Source organism: Diabrotica virgifera, chromosome 7, assembly GCF_917563875.1.
Source record: "Diabrotica virgifera virgifera chromosome 7, PGI_DIABVI_V3a".
Taxonomy (NCBI): Eukaryota; Metazoa; Arthropoda; class Insecta; order Coleoptera; family Chrysomelidae; genus Diabrotica; species Diabrotica virgifera.
In genome coordinates, this window is record NC_065449.1 from 144271457 (window position 1) to 144298804 (window position 27348).

General features: G+C 33.9%; 1 protein-coding gene across 4 annotated transcripts in view; it reads left to right on the top strand.

Annotated features, from left to right (window-relative positions):
- Window positions 1-27348, top strand: part of LOC114328565 (serine/arginine repetitive matrix protein 2) — a 186230-nt gene that overhangs the window by 131971 nt on the left and 26911 nt on the right. For all 4 annotated transcript variants that reach the window (XM_028277446.2, XM_028277447.2, XM_050655590.1 and 1 more), the window contains 4 exons: window positions 4568-4623; window positions 9193-10076; window positions 10877-11000; window positions 21832-22243. In XM_028277446.2, the coding sequence (XP_028133247.2) occupies window positions 4568-4623; window positions 9193-10076; window positions 10877-11000; window positions 21832-22243 (1476 nt within the window). The remainder of the gene's footprint in view (window positions 1-4567; window positions 4624-9192; window positions 10077-10876; window positions 11001-21831; window positions 22244-27348) is intronic.

Genomic DNA, 27348 nt, shown 5'->3' on the forward strand with positions numbered 1-27348 from the left:
ACACAATATAAATCTAATTTAAAATAATATTAATTAATTACAAGAATTTTTTTTTTTAAGATAAAGAATCAATTTCGTTGTATTAAAATCTATATCAGGCATATTTATTACACATATTTATACCGAGCCAAGTATGGCACCATTGAGAAGCGGCGGTGTCGGCAATATAAAGCAATTGTTTATGTTATACGTCTACTACCCAATGCCACATTTTCTTTCGAAATGCCACATTTTGCAAGAAAAATTAACCCGGTGGAATTTTGGAAAAATGCAAATCCATTTTCCCTGAGCTTTATTATTTGGTTATAAAATATTATTTGTCAATACCTGCCACATCAGTACCTTCCGAAAGAGTATTTTCAAAGTCTGAGCAGTTAAAAAACCTAAGTATTTTTTAGAAATTAGACTAGGCATAAGAATATCGGTTTTAATACCGGTATCCCGATATTTCAAATATCAAATACCGGTATTCAGATTTTAGTTCGGTATTGTAAGCCCTACTCCGTACTCTTGACTCAAGAATGCCGTTACAATCGCCGCCTCGTTAGTAAACGAAGCACACGTTTTGCCTTACCGAGTAAGTTAAGAAACGATGAAAGTCCTTGGAACACCGAGAATAAATCAAAATGTGAAATAGCTATAAAACTCATTAGAGCAGTTCACAATTCAAAAAATCATCTAGTAGTATCTAAATCATATATGTAGACAGTTACATCTTTTAAACATCAACAGCAATTTTGTGGACCTTTATAGTTTTTTTATTTATATAATTGAAACGTGAAGTCCCAATTTTTTACTGTTACCAGTATATGAATAGTAATACTAAAGAATTTTTGGTATATCTAGTTAATTTACGGATATGTGATTTTCTGTTCTTATTGATCTTTTTTATACATCATTTTAAAGAGTAAATAAACCCATAAAACATTTTTATAAAAATATATATTTGGCAATAGTTCAGTATATCTGGTATAAGTATAGATGTGTTATTTAGAGTGTAAAGTTATTTGAGCGGTGTCATTCGAACTAAATAAATATACACGCGTTGGTTTAAAATTTCTTTACAATTCCATTTTCCTACAGAACTTGACTGGTCTTTTCCTTTGGCTTTTCATTTTTCTTCTATGTGCATATTTTATATTTCGAATGCTTATATGTGTTTTTCATTCAAAGAAGGTTCTTGCTCTGATTTCAATTCTTGAGTCGTTCTGTTGGTTAATCGGGAACCAGTGCATTTTGTGGAAGGGAACGAACAGACTGACGTGACAAGACGGAGCACAACCACTCTGCCTGTGGGACCCGAACCTGTGATTAAGGTGCCCTTCAGTAGTGGTTGGAGTAGTCTCAAGGAGTTTCTTTTGTGGAGGTTCCAGTACTCCTGGGCTAGTTGTGGAGGTATGAGAGAGGCTATTCTCCACATAGTGGGGCCACTTAAAACAGCCCAATTTTTTCTAGACCGTAGAAGATACTCTCTGGTGGTCAGTATGCTTACCGGCACGTTCAACAGCTTGGACTGGCGAATGGCCCACGATGCCGTCTATGTGATGAGATGGAGGAAACCTTCACCTGGAGTGTCCGGCACTAGCCCACCAGAGATGACAGATCCTGGGTTTGGCCTTTATGCAGCCGAGCCAAGTGCGGAAGTTACCCCTAAAGATACTTGTGGCTTTCTGTGAGACCATAAGGTTGCTAAAGGATTAGGCGTTCGGAACGGCAGAAGGAGCTCAGATTTGCAGTCCCTGCTGATTCTAGTAGATATGGGAGCCTGGAGTAACCTAGGCACCAAAAACGCCGAAGAACAGGTGCTTATGGACCTAGCCCGTATGATATAGGTGATCAAAGGACTCGCTTCAAGAGGTTTAAGTGTCAAAAGGGCTCAAAAGTGAGCCCTACCCCGATGTACCATAACCAGCGCATTTAAGGCTTTTAAAGATGGAACCCATTTTTCGGAACTTTGGATCGTTATGTGTTTTGGTTTTTGAATATAGTACCAACTTAGTCTTGCCTGCCTCCATAAAGTCTTTTTTTAATCCCCATTCAAAATTTTTATTTATTATTCTTAATTTTGTACAAATTGCCTGTTTCATCTTTGTATACCTACCTGTTATGTGCTTAGGTAATCGCTCCATGCTCCATCTCATATTATGTTGTGTGAAGTATTGTCTTCATAGCATAACATGTTAATCTTTTCTCTAATTTTATATATTTTTATTTTACGCAATATTTTTATCGTCGATGGTGAAGTACGCAAGTAGAAGTAGGCTCAATGCGTCCCTCTAGCAGATCCTATTTCCAGCCAGTATTGGTTGATTAGGTTCCTCGTTTTTCTTCAATTGAGTTTGATTTGCTTTATATATTTTTTCTATAGTCTTGATAAGTTTATACGCTATAATATTATGTCTATTGTAGAAAAACTTGATTTTGTGAGCTGGGATCTTAGATTTTAGAGCACAGCCAAATGATTTACCGTATTATTATTATTAATACACCGGTTTATTATACTTATTTTATTTTCTATTATTATTTGTCTGATCATAAACACGGCATCCGCACAGGGCCTGCCTCGCCTGATCCCTTCCTGTTTCCTTTCTAGGGAAGCAAGAATTTTGACTTTATTTCTTATAACTTTTTGGTAAGTTTTATTGTGGTTTTTAGAGTGTTTCCTGAACTCGTCCGTCATTCATTTGAAAAAATTTTTGGTGATTAGTTAGAATTCCATCTTTTCCACGACTTTTTCTACTGTTTGACTTCTATAGACCTTGTTTTTCATTGGACAGTTCGTCAAACGTAATCAACGTAAATGTATTATTGTTATAATGAATTAATGAGTTGTATTTTTGCTTTTATGAAGAATCTTTGACTTCTGACATTTGGAGCCACTGATGATAGTTCGTTCGTGATGGATCTTCTTCTATTTCTGAGCTTAGGCGGAATACTATTCTTTACGTAACGTGATTGTACGATCTTTTTTCATTCAAACTTTATTAGATTCCCCGGACGGACTCACAATTCGAGAATTGCAATATATCTTGCAGTGATTGAACTCTAAGTTATATCTTTCAAGACTAGTCATCACACAGCAATTCTAATAGATACTTAATATGCTTTATATTGTTTGTGAAATAAAAGTTTTCAGCGTGATTATTCGATTGACTTTCTCTCAGTTTGTGCGCGTCTAGTACAGATTTAAACTTCAGCAAGAGGTGCTCCAGTTAAAAGGCATCAACTTTCTTATGGGGATGGATGTTCAGGTTATTGCCTCTATGACGTTTCTTCTGTCTCTTTGGATTCCTCTTTGGTCTGTTTTCGGTAAGTGGTTATCGTAGGCTTTGTTTCATTCTGGTGCAGCTTGTTCAGTTCTACCTCTCACTCCTTGTCGACCCGGAAACACATGTAGTCTTCCATGGTAGGATTTGAGCACTTTTGGTTTCTGGTTATATATCAACTGGAAATATGTCCATGAGTCAGTTTCCGTCTATTAGAGCAGTTCTGAAAGTTCCATCACCACAGAGAAGTTGCAATTCTGCTTTATTTTCGGGAGTACTTCTGGTAGACTTAATACTGATTTTTGTCCCGATATTGTGGGACTTGTAGCTCTTCATTAGTCTGATTAGCATACTTTTTGGAAGTAGTTTTGTTAATTTCTTATGACTTATTAGAGTCCCAGTTTTTATTTGTACTATTGATTTGGCCCATTTTGTTTCCACTACTATGGGAGAAATAAGGGTTCGTATCTGCACAACTCTCAATGCAAAGATTTGAATTTAAAGAGGTGCGCTTAATGCCTTTTGTAGACAGTTCGTTACAGTTATTTTTGGACACGCAACTGACATTCAGTTGTGGCCCGATGTAATACCCCTTTACTTTGCGTGGTGATGGGTCTTGAGTCTACGTAGCTCAAGCTCCTTCATCATGCCAGTCAAAGTGGAATAGTGCCATGAGAATGAACCATGGAGATTTATCATGGATGAGCTTAATTGTGAATAGAGTAACAGTTTAGATTTTAGATACTAAGATTTTGATAACAGTAACATTTTTGGAATATAAGGTTGCAATAATCCGCATTTGGAAGTGAAAATAACATTAAAAAGTATTTTAATAAATAAATTAACCAGTTAAAAGTATTGTCTTCTATTGTTTGTCAATTTTTAATGTATAAAAAATATCAAAAGGACCTACTATTAATATGAAAAACATTGTAGTTCTTCAAAGTTACAAAACTTTTCATATAGTGATGGCTCTCTGTCTTTAGAAAAATTCTATACTGGGTTTATCGCTGTTAGTTTTTTTTACTCTATTTAAAAAAACTGAGCCATTGTCTATATTTGATAATTATTTGTTTATTTAATTTTTATTAGCAAGTTTTGTAACATTTTATACAACCACTAATTGAATGACAGAATGGGTAAAATTCTTTAAAAAAACACAATAAATAGAAACAAATTTCAATAATAATTTGAGAACCACTTTTCAATCCTTTTAGTAGTATATTCATAGAGCACTTGTTTTTTCTGCCTTTTCCTAGTTTTACACAATATAATTAAATTGGTATATTTTCTTTTCACAGAAAAAACGATCATCAAAAAAGAGAAAGTATTCATCTGATGAAAGCTCCTCAGATAGGTAAGTGAACTTGTATTTATCGTTTGTAAGTGTTTCTTAATATTAGTAACATACAGTAAGCGCTACGCTACTAGATACATGGGTACGTACCTAATTGCTATGCCTATGGGCTAATCCGGTCCGTTCTTAAGGTACGATTCCGACATCGACGGCAGACGGCAACTGCAAACGGCAGTTGCAGTTGTCGCCGTGACAGACGTCACTACTTTGCACTAAAGTATGGTTGATTCCGACATCTAACTGCAATTGCTGTCCTGCAGAACGTCAGTTGCTAATAAATGTACAAATTAATAGTGCAAAGTAAATACGTATGTCATTGTAACAATTGTAACTGCCGTCTGCAGTTGCCGCCTGCCGTCGATGTCGGAATCGTACCTTTAGATGTGACTTTCATCCCTGACATGTTACTGTCAAGATACTATTCAAAATATCTAATTGTTTTTCCATACAAAAAATACATTAATTAATAGTATTGTTGCTCTTCTTTAAAATAACTTTATTCAAACACCAAGAATATTACAATACTTTAAAACTTTCACAACTTTGACAAAATGACAACTTTAAAAGTCAAATACAATTCATCTATTATTTGTCAACTTTACAACTTTCTATGTTAATATTCAGTTTCTATACATTTTCTGAAAAATGTTCAACGCCGTCTTCCGAGCCCTAATTGCCGTGGTCCTCTATTCACTGTCCTCTGTCCACCGCTATTCTTATCCGGGGTAAAAAGAACGCCCAATAATTAAATAAACAAGAAGATATTTTCGCGAGTAAATAGTTATAAGAGCGTGCATTATGAAATTAATTTGATGAAAATTTTATAAAGTAATTAACATTTTTCTTTTCATATCAGATAATTCACTAATTGCCTCTGGTACTTGATCATGAGTGATACCAAATAATCTGTCATTACACTCCACCAAAAAATCTTGTGTCTTTCATAAAAGCGAGCAACCTTATGGATAGTTTAGGGATTTCTTCTAGCTCAATATTTGTTTTGTCGGTGTACATCTGACTCGTGTAATTAAGCAATTCACATCTACAGAGGACGTAGTATGACAATGATTTACTATGATTTACTCACCTTATTATGTTTCAAATGGCAGTGTCCCGTCCTTATGTCTCCCGACCGTGACCGTGACCCGTCAGAATAGCCCGATCAAAACAGCCCCGTCAAAATAGCCCGAACACAAAATAGCCTTGACAAAATAGCCCGCAAACAAAATAGCCCCGACAGAATAGATCGCACACAAAATAGCCCTGGTCAAAACAGCCCCGGCTAAAATAGCCCCGGCTAAAACAGCCTCTTATAAACAATTACATAATTATTTATACAAGGTGTCCAAAAACTTTTTTTTAATTTAAATTATTTGACAAAAAGGAAGAATGTATTTAATTTAAAATGCATTTTACTGTTGCCCGAAAACAGAAAAAAATGTTTATATCATAAATTAACATTGATTTTCGCTTAACTTAAATGTTCAAACTTCCAAGAGGCAGGAAAGACAGGACTCGAGTTCTCTGAAAAGACAATTTTTATTTAATGTGGTTAAGATAAACATCTGAATAGAGGATAATTACCATTTCCGAAAAAATGTATTTTTAAGGAATTATTTCATGATGAATTCTGAAGGGAGCTTTTTTTCGGGGCTATTTTGTCGGCGGGCTATTATTCCGCGGCTATTTTGTCTGCAGGCTATTTTGTCGGAGCTATTTTGTGTGCGGGATATTATGTCGGGGCTATTTTGTCGGAGCTTTTTTGACGGGGCTATTTTGACGGGGTACCATCCAAGACACTAGCCAAAAGCCTCCTTTCAATATTTTAATCATATTCGTTAATATGGGTTTGCTTTTGCTCTGCACTCCATTTATTTTGATTAATTTTTCGAGCAACTCTTTTATTTTACTTCTAATGTTTCGAGATGCCGGAGAATAGTTCTGGATCTTCAATGATTCATCTAGAATCTTGTTCTTAGAGCGAGTTTTCTAGTTCTTTCCTTTGCACTACTCTCTACCCAGCTCCCTTAGAGATACTTCATTATCTCGTGCCAGTTTATTAAGAAGATCTGTATTCACCCAAGTATCATTTGTTGACTTGTGGTTGACTGTCCAAAGATTCTGATCAGCTACTATGAAGAATTATTGACATAAGTAAACTATATTTAAAAATACCAAGTTTCTTGTAAAAGGTATATATTAAAATACCCTAAATAAGGGTCACAATACAAAACGTTTTCGGATTAAGGAATCCATCATCAGTGTTTAAAAGCCCTAAAATTAAGTATAACCTAATTAAATGAGATAAAAGTTAAAATTGACAGAGGTTTTCAAGAACAAGAGGTCATACTTACAAAATTTGCATGCCTGAGCCACCAAAATGTATCGGGTAAAAACCCTTTAAATGTAAATAATAAGGATATTTTACATATTTATATAAAATTCATTGGATGATATAGATAAACCTGGATGTTACCCAGGGCAACACAGGACTCCCCACGTGGTTGGAACTTTTTTTGGAGAAAACCTCACATATTGGATTTCAATGGCCAACTGACAAGTGAATTCAAGAGCAACCCAAAATGACATCAAGAACTGTCAATGTAACCTAGTTGTAATATTACTTCAGCCACAACATTAAAGATTAATTTAAATGTTTTAAGATAAAATAACAGTATCAAATTTACAAATAATAAAATAAAAGATGTTCACAAAATATGAAAGATTTTTTTCCCTAAAAATAATGCATTAATTAAGTATTCAAAATAGGGAAATGAAATGTTTACGTTACAGGAAGTTATGCAGTCAACAATACCAATAGGTGTTGTATTAGTGGTATGAAATTGTCAATACGATTAGACAAATAATGGTAAAGGTCTTATACTAGGAACACAAAATAGTATGTAATGTGTACATATGTGTACGATTTTAAGAGTATTGATGAAATGATAATTGTTTAATGACTGATAACTTTCTTGGTAGTCGACCCCACATTAATTGTATAATGATAAAAAAGTGATATGATAATTGTAAAAATACTGTTTTGTTTTTATCTGATTTTTATCTGAAAATGAGACTAAAGTAACTTGATGAAACTGAGTCCTCCAGAGACCTGACATCAAATTGGTTAAAAATGAAATGGTTGTAAAATATGGGGGGGAGTAGGACGGTATGAGAAGTCTGACAGAGTATGTTGTGATATTGGACCATGGAAGATGTGTAGTGTGTTGTTATGAAATAAGAGTTATCTAATCTATAAGCTATGAGATGAGGCTAAGAAGACAGGTGGCTGGAATGAGACTCAATTCTGATGGATGTGGTTGTATATGTGATGTAGGAGCTAAATTTTGGAAAATTAAAGCTGGTGTGAAATAATGAGGATGTAAGAGGATGAGGTACAAATGAATATTAAAGAGTTAAAGTAAGATGTTGCTTATCGACAATTGGGAGTGAAATAGATGTATGTGGTAGTCATGAATGGTGTAGCAGAGAAGAGGAAATTGTATCTGATGTGGTTTATGAAAAAAGTTGACGGTGTAAGGGTTGAAAATCTCGGTTAAATGACACATGGCGATTGACACAATTAGGACTTCTCTGCTTCTCTTTAACTATTTCTAAGTCTTCATACAGGTCCAATTTTAGGAAGTTTTTTTGTGAAATATTATGTAATAACGAGACATCTTCTGGGATATTAAGGGTATGTTTGTTTTTTACAAGATGTTGAGAGAAAGTAGAAGTGTTTTCTCTTTTGGTGTGCTCTAAGGAGCGTGAAGATAAGGATCTACAGGTCCTACCTATATATGTAGCGTCACAATCAGAACATTGTAATCTATACACACCACTACGATCCATGTAGTTGATAGGGTCTTTGGAATTGGTAAGACACTGTCCCAGATTGTTGGGCACTTTGAAAAAAATATGAGTATTATCAACTGCTCTTTTAAGAATATATCTAATGTCTCCAGAAAGACGTTCATGAAGATATGGTAAGGAAGCATATGAGGGTTTGAGTTCTATTGTCTACAAACTTATTCAAAAGAGACACCTTAGAGTCTTGAGAGAGACTGCTTTCCCTAGAGACTTGACCATCAAACCCTCATATGCTTCCTTACCATATCTTCATGAACGTCTTTCTGGAGACATTAGATATATTCTTAAAAGAGCAGTTGATAATACTCATATTTCTTTCAAAGTGCCCAACAATCTGGGACAGTGTCTTACCAATTCCAAAGACCCTATCAACTACATGGATCGTAGTGGTGTGTATAGATTACAATGTTCTGATTGTGACGCTACATATATAGGTAGGACCTGTAGATCCTTATCTTCACGCTCCTTAGAGCACACCAAAAGAGAAAACACTTCTACTTTCTCTCAACATCTTGTAAAAAACAAACATACCCTTAATATCCCAGAAGATGTCTCGTTATTACATAATATTTCTAAAAGGGCTAAAATTTCTTTCCTTGTGCCCTTATTTATATTATTTTTGTAAGATTTCTTTCACATATAGTATTATAATACAATTTTATACCTTTGATTATATCATGAAATAATAATATTTTTTAGCTCTTCTGAAAACGACAAGAAGACAAGGGCAGAAAAATCAAAAAATGGTCATAAACATCGTTCTCGCAGTAAAGATAGAAAAAACAAATCAGAAAAAATGTCTAGTTCAAAAACAAACAGATCTATTACTCCAAAATCCCCCAAGCAGTCCTCGAGATCTCAGAAAAACGTTAAAGATAATAAATACGAAAAATTTAACAAATATGAAAGAAAGAGGTCGCCAGAAAGAAGAAGAAAATCTAGATCTCGTTCAAATGGAAGACGAGGTCGGTCCAGATCTATAGAAAATCGTAGGAGCTCCAGATCTATAGAAAAGCATAGGAGCTCCAGATCTACTGAACGATCCAAATGGTCCCTACCTACGGCAAAGAAAAAATCGAGTTCGGTCGATCAAAGAAAAAGATCTAGGTCAAAATCGCAAGAATCCAAGTATAAGTCAAAGAGACCTGGAGGGAAACAACAACGTTCCAGATCTAGGTCGAAAAGATCTCGCCATAATGATAGATCTAGAAGCAGATCTTTATCTATTTCCACTAAACGAAAACTCAAACATGATAATGTGAAGAGATCCAGAAGCAAATCCACATCTGTATCTAGTACAAGAAAATCCCGTTCACCTTCAGTAGACAAGGAACGCAAACGAAAATCTAGCACGGATTTTAATAAGAAGAAAAGAAGGGACAGGTCTGCATCTGTTGACAAAAGAAAGATACTTCGATCGAAAACTCCAGATAAAGAAAGAAAAAAGTCAAGGTCTGATTCAAGAGAAAAAGTTAGAAAAAGGCCGAAGTCCGAATCTGAGGACGAGGAACTAGCTGAAATTAGAAGAAGAAAGCAAAGGTATGAAGAGGAGTATGCTGAAATAGCTAGGAAATTGAGATTAGGTAAGTTGATTATTAAAAATAAACTGTAAACTTAAATAAATAGAAAGATAAAGAAAATTGCATCTAGTTAGACAAAATTAATCTTTTGCTATATTTATCCTCTCTAGTGACATAACACATTAAGTTTTAAAAATAAAAAATTCATGGTTTGTGTAAAATTATACTCGACGCTACTTTTGTAGTCGTCCTATGAAATATTTAGGTCTTACACCCCTTTGGGCGACAAGGGTTCGAAAAGATAAAAATGCCGATTTGCTCAATGGCACATACTTTTAAATAGGTGTGTTTACACGATTCGATCGTATATCGCACTCGGAAATTTTACCGGATACGTCAAAATATATATTCGATTTTGTCACTATAAACCGTATGCCGTAACGCGATACAAAATTCGAATCGAACGTCAGTGACGCTTGTAGCTAGGTAAGCTCCTCCACAATACAAGCCGTCCTGCAAGGAAAATTATTTGGAAAACGAGATCCACGAAGAAGACATTACACCTAGAAACTTACATAGAGTATGGGTTCTTCACATGTATCAAGAATTCGATTAGATGATTATCTTAGTCATGCAAATTTCCCTCAATTACGTAAGATACTATCGCCCAGCGGGTGGTAATTATATTTAACTGGTACAAAAATAGTTAAAACGCCCTTTTAACTCAATGTAATCCTTGAATTCTCACACATTTTAGACGAAACTACTTCCTTTGTTATCGAAATGTATATCTTCGTTATGTAATGCTCTAATTGACTCCTCTTGTAAGCATAAAAAAGTTATTAGTTTTTCTTTAATTTTAGCTGAAGAAGAAGAAAAAAGAAGAAGGGAACGGTCACTTTCCAAAGATAGGAAAAGGAGAAATAGGTCAAATTCTCGCGAAAAGAGATCAAGATCATTAGATAGGAGATCAAAAAAGACTGATAGGTATGCTTTTTTCAGGTATTCATTATGTTCCCACATCTAATTGTTTTTTTAAATTTTTTGTCAATTGTTCTCATTTTTAATGTATCTCTTTATTTAGATCATGGTCTGTGAATGTTTTGTTTTGGAATTGTTCATAAGCTACTGCATTCTTGTTTTTTTTTACACAAAGTATTTGACTTGTGTTTTTCTGCACAATATCCGGGGAGCACAGAAAATGAATTTTATGGTCTCTACTTTCTTAAAAATAGGAACGAAAATCGATTTTCGTAGATTCTTGCCTACAGGCTGCTGTATGCACTGATATACATAATCAATGTTTAAGTTCATTCCTATACCGTTTACACATTTTCAATGATTTCAAACAGCGGGAGTTTTCTGACTGTTTAATACACTTCTCCAAGAAATTAACCAAGAGCTAATTAACCAAGAGCTGCACAAAATAGTGGCCTTAAAATCAATCAGAACAAAACAAAATATATGCAGGTAAGTAAAAACGCAGAAATAAGGCAGCCACAAAATATAACAATAGGAGAACACAACATTGAGGGGGTAAAAAACTTTACATACTTGGGATCCCTAGTCACGTCTGATAATAACGTTGCGGAGGAAGTGAAGAGGCGAATATCTATTGCCAATAAAGTTTACCATGGCTTAATTCGGCAACTAAGATCAGATAACGTCACTAGAAAAACAAAATGCCAAATATACAAAACCTTAATAAGACCGGTACTCACATACGGCTCAGAAACCTGGACACTCACTAAAAGAGAGGAAACATTTCTAACCACATTTGAAAGAAAAATCTTATGACACATATATAAGGGCACAAAAGAAAACGGAATTTGGCGAAGAAGGTACAACTTTGAACTATACAAAATATACCAGGATCCGGATATCATAACATTCATTAAAATAGGACGGCTGCGTTGGATGGGACATGTAGAAAGAATGGAAGAAGGCGAAATACCAAACAAAATATTCAAACAGATGCCAGTAGGAAAAAGAACAAGAGGAAGACCGAAGCTGAGATATTTAGAACAAATAGAAAATGATATAACAGATATAATAACCTTAAAAATAAAAAAACTGGAGAAAAAAAGCACGAAACAGATCAGAATGGAGAAGAATCCTGGAACAGGCCAAGACCCAGAAAGGGTTGTCGAGCCAGTGATGATGATGATGATGATGATGATGATGATGATGATGATGAAATTAACGACCACCTTAGAAATAGATCATTTTTGATGTCTCGAATTTCCTAAACCTGTTGTCCGTTTTAGTTGTTTTTATAATATATTATAGCCTTATTCTTTAACAATATCGCTGTAATAATATTGTTGCTAGACACGTAAATTGTCATTGTATACCAAGTGTGCCAATCAAACTGTGATTTTTTTGTCAAAGTTAGCGTGACCCGGTGGATTATTCTAGCATTTATAAAATACTGAAATTAAAACCCAACTACAGCCTCATGTTTTCTTAACATTCTGTTTTCTGATTCATGTGCTTATGTTGGATAATAAGAAAGTTAGGTTACTTTGACAACTATCCTTGTTTTTCGTCAATACAGAGTGTTTTCAAATAAGTATGGCAAACTTTAAGAGGTAAATTTTCATGAAAAAATGATGACAGTTGCTTTATAAATGTATGTCCGCAATTGCTTCGTTTTCGAGATAGGGGAAGTTTTTCTTACAAACTGACGATTTATTTATTGCTCTAAAACCGGTTAAGATAATATGTCAATGAAATTTGGTGGGTTTTAAGAGGTAGTTATTGCGCATTTTTTGATATAAAATTAGGAATTTAATATTCACCACTTGCGCGCATACATACACCATATTTCATTTGCATATCTCAACCAGTTTTAGAGCAATAAATAAATCGTCAGTTTGTAAGAAAAATTTTAACACCCTCTATCCCAGGCAACCAAACAACGTTTCTATACCGTCATAAAAATGACCAATTGACGTGTTTCTATGACGTAGTACTGACGTTGAAAATCGCGTGTATTTGTCTCATCGATTGGACGTCATAATTGTGACGATTTTAAAACGTCATCGTACCTACGTTTTTTCACGTCGAGATTGTGACGATTTTCAAACGTCAAAAAGATGACGGCTTGTACACGTCGCCGTCGGTAAGATCACATCTTTAATACTTTCAAAAAGTGACCTCTTTCAGATGTTTCAAAATAATATAAAAAATAGGTAACATGAAAATGTAGGCTAAAAATTAATTTAATTAAACTCCATAACACATAATTAGTTCATTAACAGAAAATATATATCAAAAACAAAGAAACATAACCTCAAATAGTTGACAAGAAGAATTACTGCATTAAACTAACTCACTTTGCAAAAACGAATAAAAATCTCTTAGGTAATTAACACGTATCTTCAACTAAATATCTAAATGAAAAGTCTTATCACACAAGACACAAACCACGTAAACAATAAATGAGAAATTTCTTATGAACAACGTTATAAACGAAATTGTTTGCAATTTAATTGCAAACAAGCTTTAATCTCCTCCTAATTTTGTGACGTCAGACTGAGGCTGTCTGACATGAAAACGTTTTTTAAACGAATTTTAACGTCATTAATCTTACGTATTTAACATGACCTATAAGAGACGTCTATATGACGTAATGTTCAAACACGTGTATATATTCAACCATAATTGACGTTTCCTCGACGTTATATGACGTCACTTGGTTGCCTGGGATATTGGAAACGAAGCATTTGCGGACATACGTTTATAAAGCAAACTGTCATTATTTTTTCGTGCCGTATTACCCCTTAAAGTTTGCCATACTTATTTAAAAACACTCTATATTGATGAAAAACAAGTGTAGTTTTAAAGTACGTAACTTTTTTATTTTCCATCATAAGCGAATGAATCAAAAAACAGAATGTTAAGAAAACATGAGGCTATAGTTGGGTTTTAATTTCAGTATTTTATTAAGGCTAGAATATTCCACAGGGTGACGCGAACTTTAAGAAAAAATCATAGTTTGATTGGTACACCCGATATACAATGACAATTTACCTGTCTAGCAACAATATTATTACAGCGGTATTGTTAAAGAATAAGGCAATAACATCTTAGAAAAATCACAAATCAGACAACTGTTGCCTGTTACAGGTTTAGAAAATTTGAGACATTAAAAATGACCAATTTTTGAGTTGGCGCGTTAACTTCTTGGAGAAGTGTATTTGAATGTTTTTACTTTCTACTTGTTTTTACCATGTACATACTTCCTTCTTCTGTTATCGTCTCATCTACAAGCCATGCTTTAATCTATAGTGGGTCCCACCTTGACTTTAGTGTACAGGTTCTTATGACCAACAGTGATGCCAAATTTTATCAGAAACAGGTTTGAAGCAAATATACTTTTTTCTATAGGATAACTATAAATAACTTAGGAATTAATATTATTGACATTTTGTGGCTATCAGGGATTCTGAAACTTTTTTTTTCGAAAAATACCTTTATAAATAATTTTTAATATAATAATGTATTTAAGCACATAAATATGTTAAACCTTAATAAATACGTAGGTACCTACATAAATAATTATTAAAATGTATTTAAACTATGTATTTTAGATTCCTTGTATACTCCCGTCTTCTTCACTTTCACTGCCACTGTCGTCATTAAGGTTTATTATAACTTGGTCCATATTGTCCAGTAAATTATCGATATTCCACATCTGTTTTGTTGCACGTAATTATTCCATTTTTGTGGAGTTACTTGAGAGTACGCTTCATGTATTAGATTTTCTACTTGTTCCTTCTTAAAGTTTGTGTTATACCTTGCCACGAATCTTTTTATTTCACTCCATACCAGCTCTATCGGATTTAGTTCACAGTAATATGGAGGTAATCTTAGCAACTTAACATTCTTACTTTTTGCAATTTCATCTACGATACGCTCATCATACTGCGATTTAAAATGAACTACAACGTCCAACAATTCGGATTTTAGGTAATCTTCTTCGAAATAAATATCCTTTGAACGCAACCACTCCTGTATTTCTTCCTTATTGTCAGAATTGTTTGGAATTCCTTCCAACTTCCTGGAGTGAGACGACGCATTATCCATTACTATTACAGTTTTATCGGGAATATTTGGAAGAAGTTTAGTTTTAAACCAATTTTCGAAAAGAGGTCCATCCATTTCGTCATAATAGTCTGCTGTATTTTTCTTTGCTAAAAAAGTTAGTTCGGCTCCATTATTAAAACCATCTTTACTTCCTGCATGCAGTAAAACGAAGCCACGAGGCCACGTGCAGTAGGGGGTTTCAAGCCTGTAGTGAGTCCACGAACAAATGGATCCCTATGTGACGATACGGAAGTGTCCTTCCATTCCTAATTGACACTGTTACCAATATTTACCGATGATTCGTCCAAATATACAATGTTGTAGTTTTGTTCCCGAAATGTACGAATTTCTCGCAAATATCGATGGCGCCAAGAAATAATTTCGGGTTTTTCTATCAACATTGACTTTCTGTCCCGTTTTGTGTACACAAATCCCATGTCCTTAATTATTCTATGCAGTGTAGTTCTAGAAAAATTAGGTAGATGTTCGTCTTTATTTACTACTGCTAATAGAGAATTTAATGTTGGGGGTGTATTCTTACGAAAAAATCATGCATTATTCGACGAATGCTACTCTTTGTTCCTTCATCGTAAGTTTTATCACGCGATAATGAAGTTAGCTTGTTCTTGGATCATCTCTTTGCTGGTTGTAATTCAAGTGCCGAGGAATTGTCTTTTCTTACAGAGTAAATTGTTTTTTCGGAAATGCCGGTTTCTACTGCCACTGTTTGTATTATTTTTTAAAGTGGATCATGTCCTTGATTTACACGATAATTCACCATGTTGACTAAGATTTTTTTCTCCCCTAATAACAATACCTTCCCCTGGGGATGTTTCAGAATACCGTTCTCCATTAATAAATTCAATCGTTATTACACAAAAAACCACAATAATAACTATAGTCGATATGAACTTCAACGAATCAAATGAACTAACTAATAAAATGAACTAACTAACAATTGATAAACTACAACAAATTAACTAACTAAAATTAATTTCAAGTTTAGAATTTATATTAAATTTTAATGAGTGTGTAAACACATTAATAGTATATTATGCAACGAGCATTTAATGATGGTCATTATGAAGCGAGTATGAGGGATACGAAACGAGCCGCCTAGCTGCGAGTTTAATATAGAGTACGACCTTCATAATGATAATTAAATGCAAGTTGTATACACGATTTTTTCTATGATCATTCACAACAAAAAATATATTCAAATTTATTAATTTTGTAACGCAAACAAATTTTGACAAAGTAGTTTGTCAGTTTGTTTACATATTGAGAACTGTCAAAGCGTATGTATTTGACTCGCCATTGGTCACTGCGCGTGTGCCGCCTTCATCGCGAATGTCATATCGCGATTCTATTGGTTAAAAATTTGTATCCTAATGAAAATCTGTATCATAATGAAGTTCATTATGATACAGATAGTGAAATCATAATTGATATATTAACCCGGTCTATATAGACATTTCAAATAACAAAAATTGCCGGAGAGCCAAATTTTGGTGGAGAGCTAGGGTATACCATAACAAATAAAGTTTAAAAAGTCCCCATCGATCCCATGTGTGCGTCAAAAGTTATTCGGGGTCAAAGGCCAAAATTTGAGATTTTTTGGATTTTTTTCGAAAACGGTAAGTTTTATCAAAAAAAAAACCTTAAACCAAAGTTGTAGATCTTAAAATTCTCTACAAAAATAGTCGTTACTATTTTTTTCCTAAGAGTTGCCATTCCTGAGATATCGCGATTCAAAGAGTCACATTATACATGATATGCACACGTTTCCACACCACCTGTGAGGTAGTGTACTCGGCGCGTTTTTTTTACCATGGTTTCCCCTGTAGGCCTACTCCACTAACTGTTTTGACAATTTTAGGATAATTTAAGGAAACAATACCGGTCAAGTTCTAGATATTACCTTATTATTGATATTGATATTGCTATTGATTATTAGGTTAACTATTGTTTTGATTTCTTTAGATATTTTAATCAGATTCATATTCTTGAAAGTCTACTTCAACAGTCAAGTCTTCTTAGATTTCATCTTCTTCCTCTTCCTCTTGCTGGATGTTCAAAAATTGTTCAAATGTGACTGAGTCATTGGTCTCTTCATTAAAATCACAGGAGTCTTCCTCTGTTGTACTAAACTGGACATTTGAGCAAGACTGACCTTGGCAGTTGGTACACACTAGAGAACACGGCAACCCGACTTTACATCCACATTTGGCACTACAACCTTTTTTGCAATTGCAAAAAATAGTGTTAAGGAGTTTTTCTGGAGCAGGTGGGAGTAAGGTTTTAATCGGTTCCAGAGTATTATCTATTAATTTCCAACCCCAGTCTTCTGGATTCAGTTCATTGCCTAGCCATGTTTGAACTTGATAATATACTCGATACAAATGTTGAAAAGCAGATGCTGATGTTGGAGGAAGACATGATAGTTGTACTTGTTTCTTGTTTCGCGTATTTTTAACAAAAGTTAAGTATCGGTATTTATCAAGACAAATAATTTTTTTTGGAGCTCCATAAACCGCAAGAAGAAAGCGAATTCCTTCCATAATTATTGTTTGCGGTGTAGAATCAAGTTCTGTAAAAACTTTACAGCAGTCAGTCAAATCTTTTTTTTTTTTTTTTTCTAATAATTTAAGTACTGACGTTTTGCCCCTTCTGTACATTGCGGACGTAGTGTCGCAGCCGGTTATCGCATGTAAAAATAAAATGTACTTTTGGCATTTGGGATAAGCCGATAAACTATTCGAAGAATATATCTCTGTTCGCTGTTGAGCGCTTCCAGGTTTCAGAAAATAAATAACTTTATCTACTGGAGTCCTTGCAGTAATTAGTACCAACAAATCAACATCTTCACCAACTACAATTGTTGTGTTTGTTTCCTTAAATTTTTCAATTGCTATCCCAATTATAAGGACATCTGCGTCATTTTTAGCTTGTTTCACTTCAATATTCGCAGCTGTTAATTTGTCAGTTAACATGGAAATGAAACGAGATTTATTATTAATGTTGGCAAAAAATTGTTGTCGATTCGCTGGAACTGTTATATTTTCATCAAAGATAATCTCGGAACCCGATGATGTTTTTGTAGTTCGACGACGTTGTTCTGCAGCTTTAATATTCTTTGTCGAGTCATTGTAGCCGTCAAATACCACTGTCACTGTAAGCCCGTAATGTCTGCGTAGATACTGAACATATTTATCAAAAATAACGCTAAAGGTTTCTTCTCGATCTCACACAACGTGATGTAGTAGGTACCCTCCATCAATAATGTAAGTAGCGTTTCTACGATCAACCTCAGTATTGACTGATTCAAAGTAATCATAAATTGCTGACTTTGTTGTTTTACGCATTCCAGCTGCATCGAAAAGTGATAAGGGGTAAGGAGCTAATTCATACTCAAAAAATGTTTCAATCTCATCCTCAGAAGCTTCAGTGATACTCATGCGTTGAAATAATAATACATGATCTATAGCTACTTCTTCTTCGTGAACTTTCACGGTGCTACTCGCAGCTAAAAGAGGGAGTACTTTTTCAGAGCGTTTTAATTTTATATTATTAAATGTTTCACCTGTCATTTTAGCCATTGAAGCAATCTCAACTTCACGAGCTTTATGGCAATTAATCTTATCATCACCAACAACTCCAGAAGCAATAGATATGATTTTATTAATTTTAGGAAAAGGATCATGTGATGAAAACCAGTCTAGAAGTTTTTTAATATCTTTAGCATCTTTTATGAGCAGTGAGTCACTTGCATCTACATGCTGATCTGTTGTGTCCATTCGAACATTAGCAAGAACTTACAACCCCTCACACACAGTATTCATTGCATGCATTCCGTAAACCCATTTACTTATCACACTTTCTTTCGTACTTCTTCCTCGAGAAATGCCCCCATGTGTTTTCATAGATTTCATCATCGATTGTTCAATAATCATATCTGTTGAAGTTCCACAACAAAGTTTATCAGAACGTCGAACAGTAAAAAATCCTTCTGTAAACATTTGATAAATACTAGAATCCATTACCTCGTTCAATTGAAGCATGTCTTGTAAGTACAAGTGCGCAGACTTAGCATAAGGTAAATGTCCAGATGCATGGAAATAAGGCAGCATTTCTTTAGCTCAGTTCAAATGTGCTTGCCAATCTCCCATACGTTCTGCTCTTATAAACTCCTTTGCGATGGATACCATCCGAAAGTATTGTACCCATAATTGTGCGGTTGGCCCTCGTTTCTGATATTCAATTAATTTGTCATTAAACTGATCAAGTAATTTTCCACATATTTTATCATCTTCGATGTCATAGTATGAAAGAATGTTATTTAAAATATTTTCAACGGTAATAATAAGATTTGTATCCATTTCATCATCAATAGTGAGTTCTTTTAATATTCTTAATGCTAAAGTGAGTTGAAGTATTGTATGAGATCGAACTGCTCTCGCGTAAGCATGGCCATTAAGCATTTTCTCTAAAGATTTCAGTGCATAAATTTGAGCATAAAGAAACAGATAATATTATGAACCAGACCCACGGACAATACTGTAGCCATTGCCTATAATAGACAATCTGTTCTTTTTTAAACAATGGTATAGTCAAATGTTTTTGAAGGCCACGTGGATAGAGGAAATTCAGTTTGGGACTGATTACCTTTTGAAGAAATATTTTCAGAATAGTATAATATACTATATAAAAGAGACACAAATAGGCATTTATACTTGTCTTAAGGGCCACATATGTATATACATACGTGGCTTATACAGTGAGCACGTAAAGGTTGGAATAAATTCATTTTCTCGAGAGTGAACAACTTTGGAAAAAAATTCCGAAACAGGTCAATTTTTATTTTTAAATTACGACTTTTTGGCATATATATCATACTAGTGACGTCACCGTCTGGTCGTAATGACGTCATCGATGATTTTTTTAAATGAGAATAGGGGTTGAGTGATAGCTCATTTGAAAGGTAATTCAATTCTCTATTTAGCAGTATAAACATTAATATAATTATTTATACAGGGTGTCCAAAAAAATTTTTTTTAATTAAATTTATTTATATAAAAAGAAGAATGTGTGTAATTTATTTAATTCAAAATACATTTTACTGCTATCAGAAAACAGGAAAAAATGTTTATTTGATAAATAAATATTGTTTTTTGCTTAAATTCAATATTAAAGCATCCATCCACCTGCCTCTTGACAGTTTGAACATTTAATTTAAACGAAAAGCAATGATTATTTTTCAAATAAACATTTTTTCTGTTTTCTGAGAGCAGTAAAATGTATTTTGAATTAAATAAATTACATACTTTCTTCTTTTTATGTCAATAAATTTAATTCAAAAATTTTTTTCTGGACACCCTGTATAAATAATTATGTCAATGCTTATATTACTGAATAGATAATTGAATTACCTTTCAAATGAGCTATCACAGGACCCCTATTTTCATTTAAAAAAGTCATCGATGACTTCATCACGCCCAAATGGCTGACGTCACTAGTATGATATATATGCCAAAAAGTCGTAATTTAAAAATAAAAATTGACCTGTTTCGGGATTTTTTTGCAAAGTCGTCCATTCTCGAGAAAATGAATTTATTCCAACCTTTACGTGCTCACTGTATGTGCATATAATGTATAAAGTAACTTTTAAAATCGCGTTATCTCAGGAATGGTAACTCTTAGGAAAAAAATTGTAAGGACAATTTTTGTAGAGGATGATACAACTTTGGTTTGAGGTTTTTTTTTGATAAAACTTACCGTTTTCGAAAAAATCCAAAAAATCTCAAATTTTGACCTTTGATCCCGCATAACTTTTGACGCACACATGGGATCGATGGGGACTTTTTAAACTTTATTTGTTATGGTATACCCTAGCTCTATACCAAAATTTGGCTCTCCGGCAATTTTTGTTATTTGCCAAGCATTTTGATGTCTAAGTTGACCGGATTATATTATAGTATGAGAATAGAAAAAATGACATTAATTTCAGGTTGTAAATCAGTCGTTAAGAATAACAGTAAACTGCAATTAGGATCCAAATTTTCCAAATAAGCAGTTAGTTACTCAATACAATGTTATCAGTAATAATTATAAGCTTATTTGATATTCTTTATTATAATTTAATATAGGTGAACTGAACGTCAACAAATATAATTTATTTATTCTCAACTTTAGGACAAATAAAACTTTACTTAAACTTGACTGACAATATATTTTATATATTTATTGAGATTACTTCAGAACTGTCTATACTGTCAATACATAAATTAACAACCATAGAACAACATCCACTTTTAATGTTGGATATTCTAACATTCTTTGCCAAAAAAAGTTATTACGCATATCGATTATAAAATTGCTGATTACTTTTCTAAAATGACTATCACTCACAAAAGACAATGAAAAATATTGTTTTACTACAATGCTATTGACTGTAACGGGTTAGTTTTAATTTAACATTTTTAGGACCCTGAATGTTCGATTGATAATTCTTTTGAAGAAAATCGGCATCGCCGCGCTAAAAACTCCCATAAGGATTGCACTGCCGTATGTTCGTGTACTGTTAAGTCAAGGAGGGAAAGACTATAGATAATTTGTAATAGTAGTTATTTACCTATTTCAGCAATTCCGTCTCTCATCTGTGTCTGAGACAGTATCACCTTTTCGTTTGTTTCGTATTAAGTTTATTTTAATAACATATATATTTTAGGCGTGAAATAAGAACTTCACGAAGTAGATCACCAATCCATGGTCGAAGCAGATCGAGAAAAAGTCATAGTCCTAAACGACGTAGTTGTTCTCCGGAAACAAGACATTCTCCCAAAGAAAAATCTAGAAACATCGAATCAGAAGATAAGATGAAAAGCCAAATTAAAACCTTAGTCAAGAGCATTTCGAGTAAGGAACGAGTTTCATCATCCTTTGCAGATAAATCTGATATTAAAACATCACAGAAATACTCAAAGGACAGGTCTACGACACCAATGACAAAAAAGGACTCAAGGAGTAGGAGTAGGGATAGAAATGAGAGCGTTACCAGAAAGGAGAGTCAAACCAAGAAATGTTATTCCCCCAAAAGTCCAACCAAGAGATCATTAACACCCGATATTGCAAAAGAAAAGGTTAGTAACAATTAAGTTATCTCTTATTTTAATGTAGTTGCTTTAACCTTGTCAAGACGGACTTTTGTTTTTATTAAAAAACTAAAAAAAAAGTTAGTGATTTATGTTTTATTTTGAACAAATATTAATTATAATGAGAACAAAAACTAGAAATCATTTTATGTGAAATTGCATATTGCATGTAATGCATAAGCCAACGTTGCATTTAGAGCATATATAGTTCTCACGATATATTTACAGGTTTTATTGGCACATTTTTTTTATTATCTGGAGTAGATATTAGAAAAATTTTCACATTATCATATTTAATATCATCACTAACTCTACTATTAGTGCTGGACGATATGCTTAATGATGGTTGACCTAAAGTTTTAGGTGGATCTCATAACTTAGTAGAACCTACTTTTACAATATCACGTCTAAGTTGTAACTGTGTACAGTTGTCGCCAGACTGCTTGTAATTAATCCACGAATTTTGTATTGATACATCGATAAGCCAAGAAAAAATGCACCACCACCATTTTTTACCCCATATACTTATTCTATATCTGGCTATATTTTCGTCCATGAGATCCGTCCCTCCCATTGCTAAATTATATTTACCGATAGCATAATATGGTCTAGGAATTAAGAGCACACAGCAGCGATCAACAGGTAGCAACAAACGCGGTCCAAGAGTGCGAAAGTTCTGCGAACTTTCAAAAGTGAGGCAACAGTGCGTCGGTAATTCGACACTGACAGTGACGTTTATACTATCAAAAACAGTAATTTTTATACACATAGGCGCGAAATGTTGCCAAGTCAGTGACGTTAGATTTCTTGTTATAAAAAAATCGATTTTTAGTAGTTCCAATGTGACACAAAATCAAGGCACGGGATAAAAAAGTTTATTTGAAGAAAGTGTATTTGTTTGTCTTTCTTAATGGCGGTACAGGCTCCTTTTTTCGATATTTTATTTAGTTATAGTGTAATTTCCACATACTAACATATTTCTGAAATTGGGCTCTGTACCGCCATTATTTATTATATTACGAATATGTGTGCCAAATAACACGACAAAATATTCAAAATTAGAGCCGCAATCTTGGAACGCATTTGTTGCTACCTGTTGATCGCTACTGTTTGCTCTTAAAATATTTTTCTTTTTTGGAAAATCTTTTTGCTTTCTGTAGCGGCAAAATTCTATGACGTGTTGATGCAACTGTGGCCTGTGGCTACATTATTGTCAGCCCAACGAACAACAATTATTATTATTCCATTTTCTTTGTCAGGAGCAGAGTCATATCTGTCACTCTATCCACTTTTTTCGTCTGGGTTTTATTTTTCAGGGGACAGTTTCTTGGGATACGATTTTCCCTTATTGTTCCAGTCTTGTCGTAACTTTTATCTTTTAAAAATTTTGGTAAATACAAACTAGTGAATAAATCATCAAAATACACTAAGTAACGGACGTTTCTTCTGTGGGAGTAAGTCAATTAGCATCGATACAAGTGGTGCGGCCGCCTTACCAGCTACTTTATAAATACTTTTTATATCTTCATTGGAGTTCGGATCATTCTCTTGGTATATATTGAAATTGACAAATATCATACAAATACAAAATCAATAAAATAATTTTGTATTTTTATACACCAGATTTTGTACCCAAAGCGGATGGGTTTTCCCCTTATAAATTGCTTGCCGATTGTTTACCGAAATATATTATCTTCTACTCATCGTAATTTAGCTCCTTTTCTGGAATAAAGTGGTCTAAGAAAATTTTTCGCAGTTTTTCTGTTATAGGTCGCCACTTGACAACTTATCTGTTTTCTCAAGCTTACTAATATCAGCGAAGTGAAGAAAACGAAAAAATCTGTCTCGTCCCATCATTTCTGAAACACATTTATTTATCATGTCAGATTCCACGTCCCAATAGTAATTTTTTGCCAGGTAATTCGTTATGTCCCGTTATAATCAAAATTATTATAATACGTTCATTTCGTTGATCGTAATTTGGGAATCTGCAAATTTTTTAAAATGTAGATTCTGCTCGTAGATTCTGTAACCAGTAGTTCAATTAATTCTTCATTAAAATTTTTTTCGAAAAGTTCAAAGGACGTGCAGTTACTGTATACTTAGTAGCTGGATGCTGGAAATGCCCTAACAGTTGCTTCTAAATCTACCTCTTTCTCCCAATTTACCTAAAAATAATTAAAACTTCATCACCTATCTTTTTCGTAAAAATACCAAATACACCTTGGTAGCGTCCATTTGTCCATTGCAAAATCCTTCTGGTTCGAATTGCGGACCTGAATCTCGGCTGGAGTTCGTAATTGGCTTGCTGGTAAATTATCTACCATACCACCATTATCCTCATCGGCAGAATCTTCATCGGTCAATTAATTTGTGTCTGGTGGTTCAATGTAGATTCCCTTCACATCTAAATCGTCCGTGTACGTATTAGTAACGCCTCTTCACAAGAGCCAAGCCTCCTCTAAAATAAAATAAAAACATTCGATAATCGGTACTGAAAGAGACTCTGGTTGCCATATGGCAATTTCAGTTTTTCGTACCCTAAAATAATTATACACTAAAAGAAAAGGAAGAACTAATGTAACACTTTTAAAAACTTATCTATTTTTATAAATAAAATCGTATACTACACAAAAAATAATTTATATTATTTATCAAAAAGTTATTTACACAAATCTGATGTGCATTTTCTTGCATAGAAAAACTCGCGTATATACACAACGGTGTTAATCAAAGAAGCAACTTGGGACTGAACTTTCAGTACTACGTTAAAATATACTTATTTTACCATGCAGAACAACATGCGCCATCTGCTAATTAATAGAAAAATCTACTGAAAAAATTATTTAGATCACTGCTTACAATGGTTGCCATATGGCAACCATGGTCTTTAAAGGGTTTATTGAAGTGATTATTGATACTTTTTATAAAGAAGTAAGAGTAATTCTTTTATTTAACTTGTTAATAAAGAAGTTGTGCATTTTTTCAGTAAAATATTTCGACAATTCCTTTGTGAAGGGAAATACAGGAAATTGCATAACTTTATATTTGAAGTTTCAAATACACCAGTTAGGGGAGTGCATATAGATTTTCACTTCGGAAAAATCAAACAAGATAGAACTTTTTGTAATTTCAATAAGAACTGTTTAATAAACAACATATCAAAAAGTTCTACTCGAGAAGTGGGTGCTTCATTTTTTATGAAACAAATGCACTACGAAATTAGATGTTTTTTTAAATAACTCCGAAAATATAAATTTTAGAAAAAACTGACTTGACCATTGAAAAATTCAGAAAATTTTACAAAAAAAACCTTATATAAAGAATTTTCTAAAATTAAATCTGTATCTTCTATAATTTTTTATTTATAACGCTAAAGTCACCCTTCTCACAAATATTGGCGCACTGTAAACTAACGTACGGCGAAGTGCACGGTTGAGTTATTTTGAAACATGAAACACGGTTGAACATGAAAGAAGAATAATTAAGCTATCTTATTGAAATTGAGCCTCAGCGCCGGACTCCACTTGCGATTTGTAGTCGCGCGATTGTTTTGTCGCGAAGATTGAAAACATTGTTTCAAATACAAGTCAATCCATTTGCGACTAAATAATCGTGGATTGACTTGTATTTGAAACAATGTATTCAATCTTCGCGACAAAACAATCGCGCGACTAGAAAATCGCTAGTGGAGTCCGGCGCTTACATGAATTTTGTTTAAAAATGATTTAAAAATGTGTAACTAATACAATTTTTCTTATAAAACTCTCAATTTTGCACAACTTACCTTTCAGGCATCTTACTAAATGATGTTACATTCAACAAAAATCTCAAAAATTTAATTCAAACAATATGGCGTCTCAAAAAATAATTTTTGAAATCTTCGTAGTTTTAGAGAATTACTACCACTTTAAGAAGGTATTACTCAAATTTGAACAAATCTATTACAGTTTTATAAGTGTTGTTTTAAAACTTAGGATGTAATCTTTAATCATTATCATTCTCTTTGCCTTATCCCTATGCGGGGTCGACTTCCCTAATTTCATTTCTCCATACAAATCTATCCTGGGTCATATCAATATTAATCCCCTTTACCAACATGTCCTGACTAATCGTCTCCCCCCACGTCTTCTTTGGTCTTCCTCTCCTACTACTTCCAGGAATCTGCACTTCAGCTATTCTTCGTATTGGGTGATTAGCGTCTCGACGTTGAACATGACCAAACCATCTCAACCTATGCTCTCTCATTTTGGCATCAATTGGTGCCACACCTAGACTTCCCCTAATATACTCATTTTTAATTTTATCCTTTTTTGTCACTCCACTCATCCATCTAAGCATTCTCATTTCCGCCACATGCATTCGTTGTTCCTCTTTCTTTTTCACTGCCCAACATTCAGTTCCGTACATCATAGCCGGTCTTATGGCTGTTTTATAGAATTTTCCCTTCAACTTCATTGGAATTTTCCTGTCACACAGCACACCACTCGCTTCCTTCCACTTCATCCATCCAGCCCTAATTCTACTGCATGCATCTCCATCTATTTCTCCATTATTCTGTAATACCGATCCCAGGTACTTAAAACTATTGCTTTTTACAATCAGTTCACCATCCAAAGATACCATGTTATTTGTAGTAACTCCATCTTTAAATGAACATTGCAAATACTCTGTCTTTGCCCTACTAAGTTTTAAACCTTTTTCCTCCAGAGCTTTTCTCCACTGTTCCAGTTTTTGTTCTAAGTCTCTTTCACTATTTCCTACTAACACGACATCATCAGCATACATTAACCACCATGGAATGTTACCATGTAGTTTCGCTGTTATCTGGTCCAAAACTAATGAGAATAAATACGGACTAAGCACCGAGCCCTGGTGCAATCCTACTTTCACATGAAATTTATCAGTCTCTCCCACACCTGTCCTAACACTAGTCGTTACTCCCTCATACATATCCCTCACAATCTTTACATATTCATCAGGGACTCCTTTCTTATTGAGTGCCCACCACAGAATCTCTCGAGGAACTCTATCATATGCTTTCTCAAGATCATTGAATACCATATGAGCGTTTGTTTCTTTACTCCTGTATT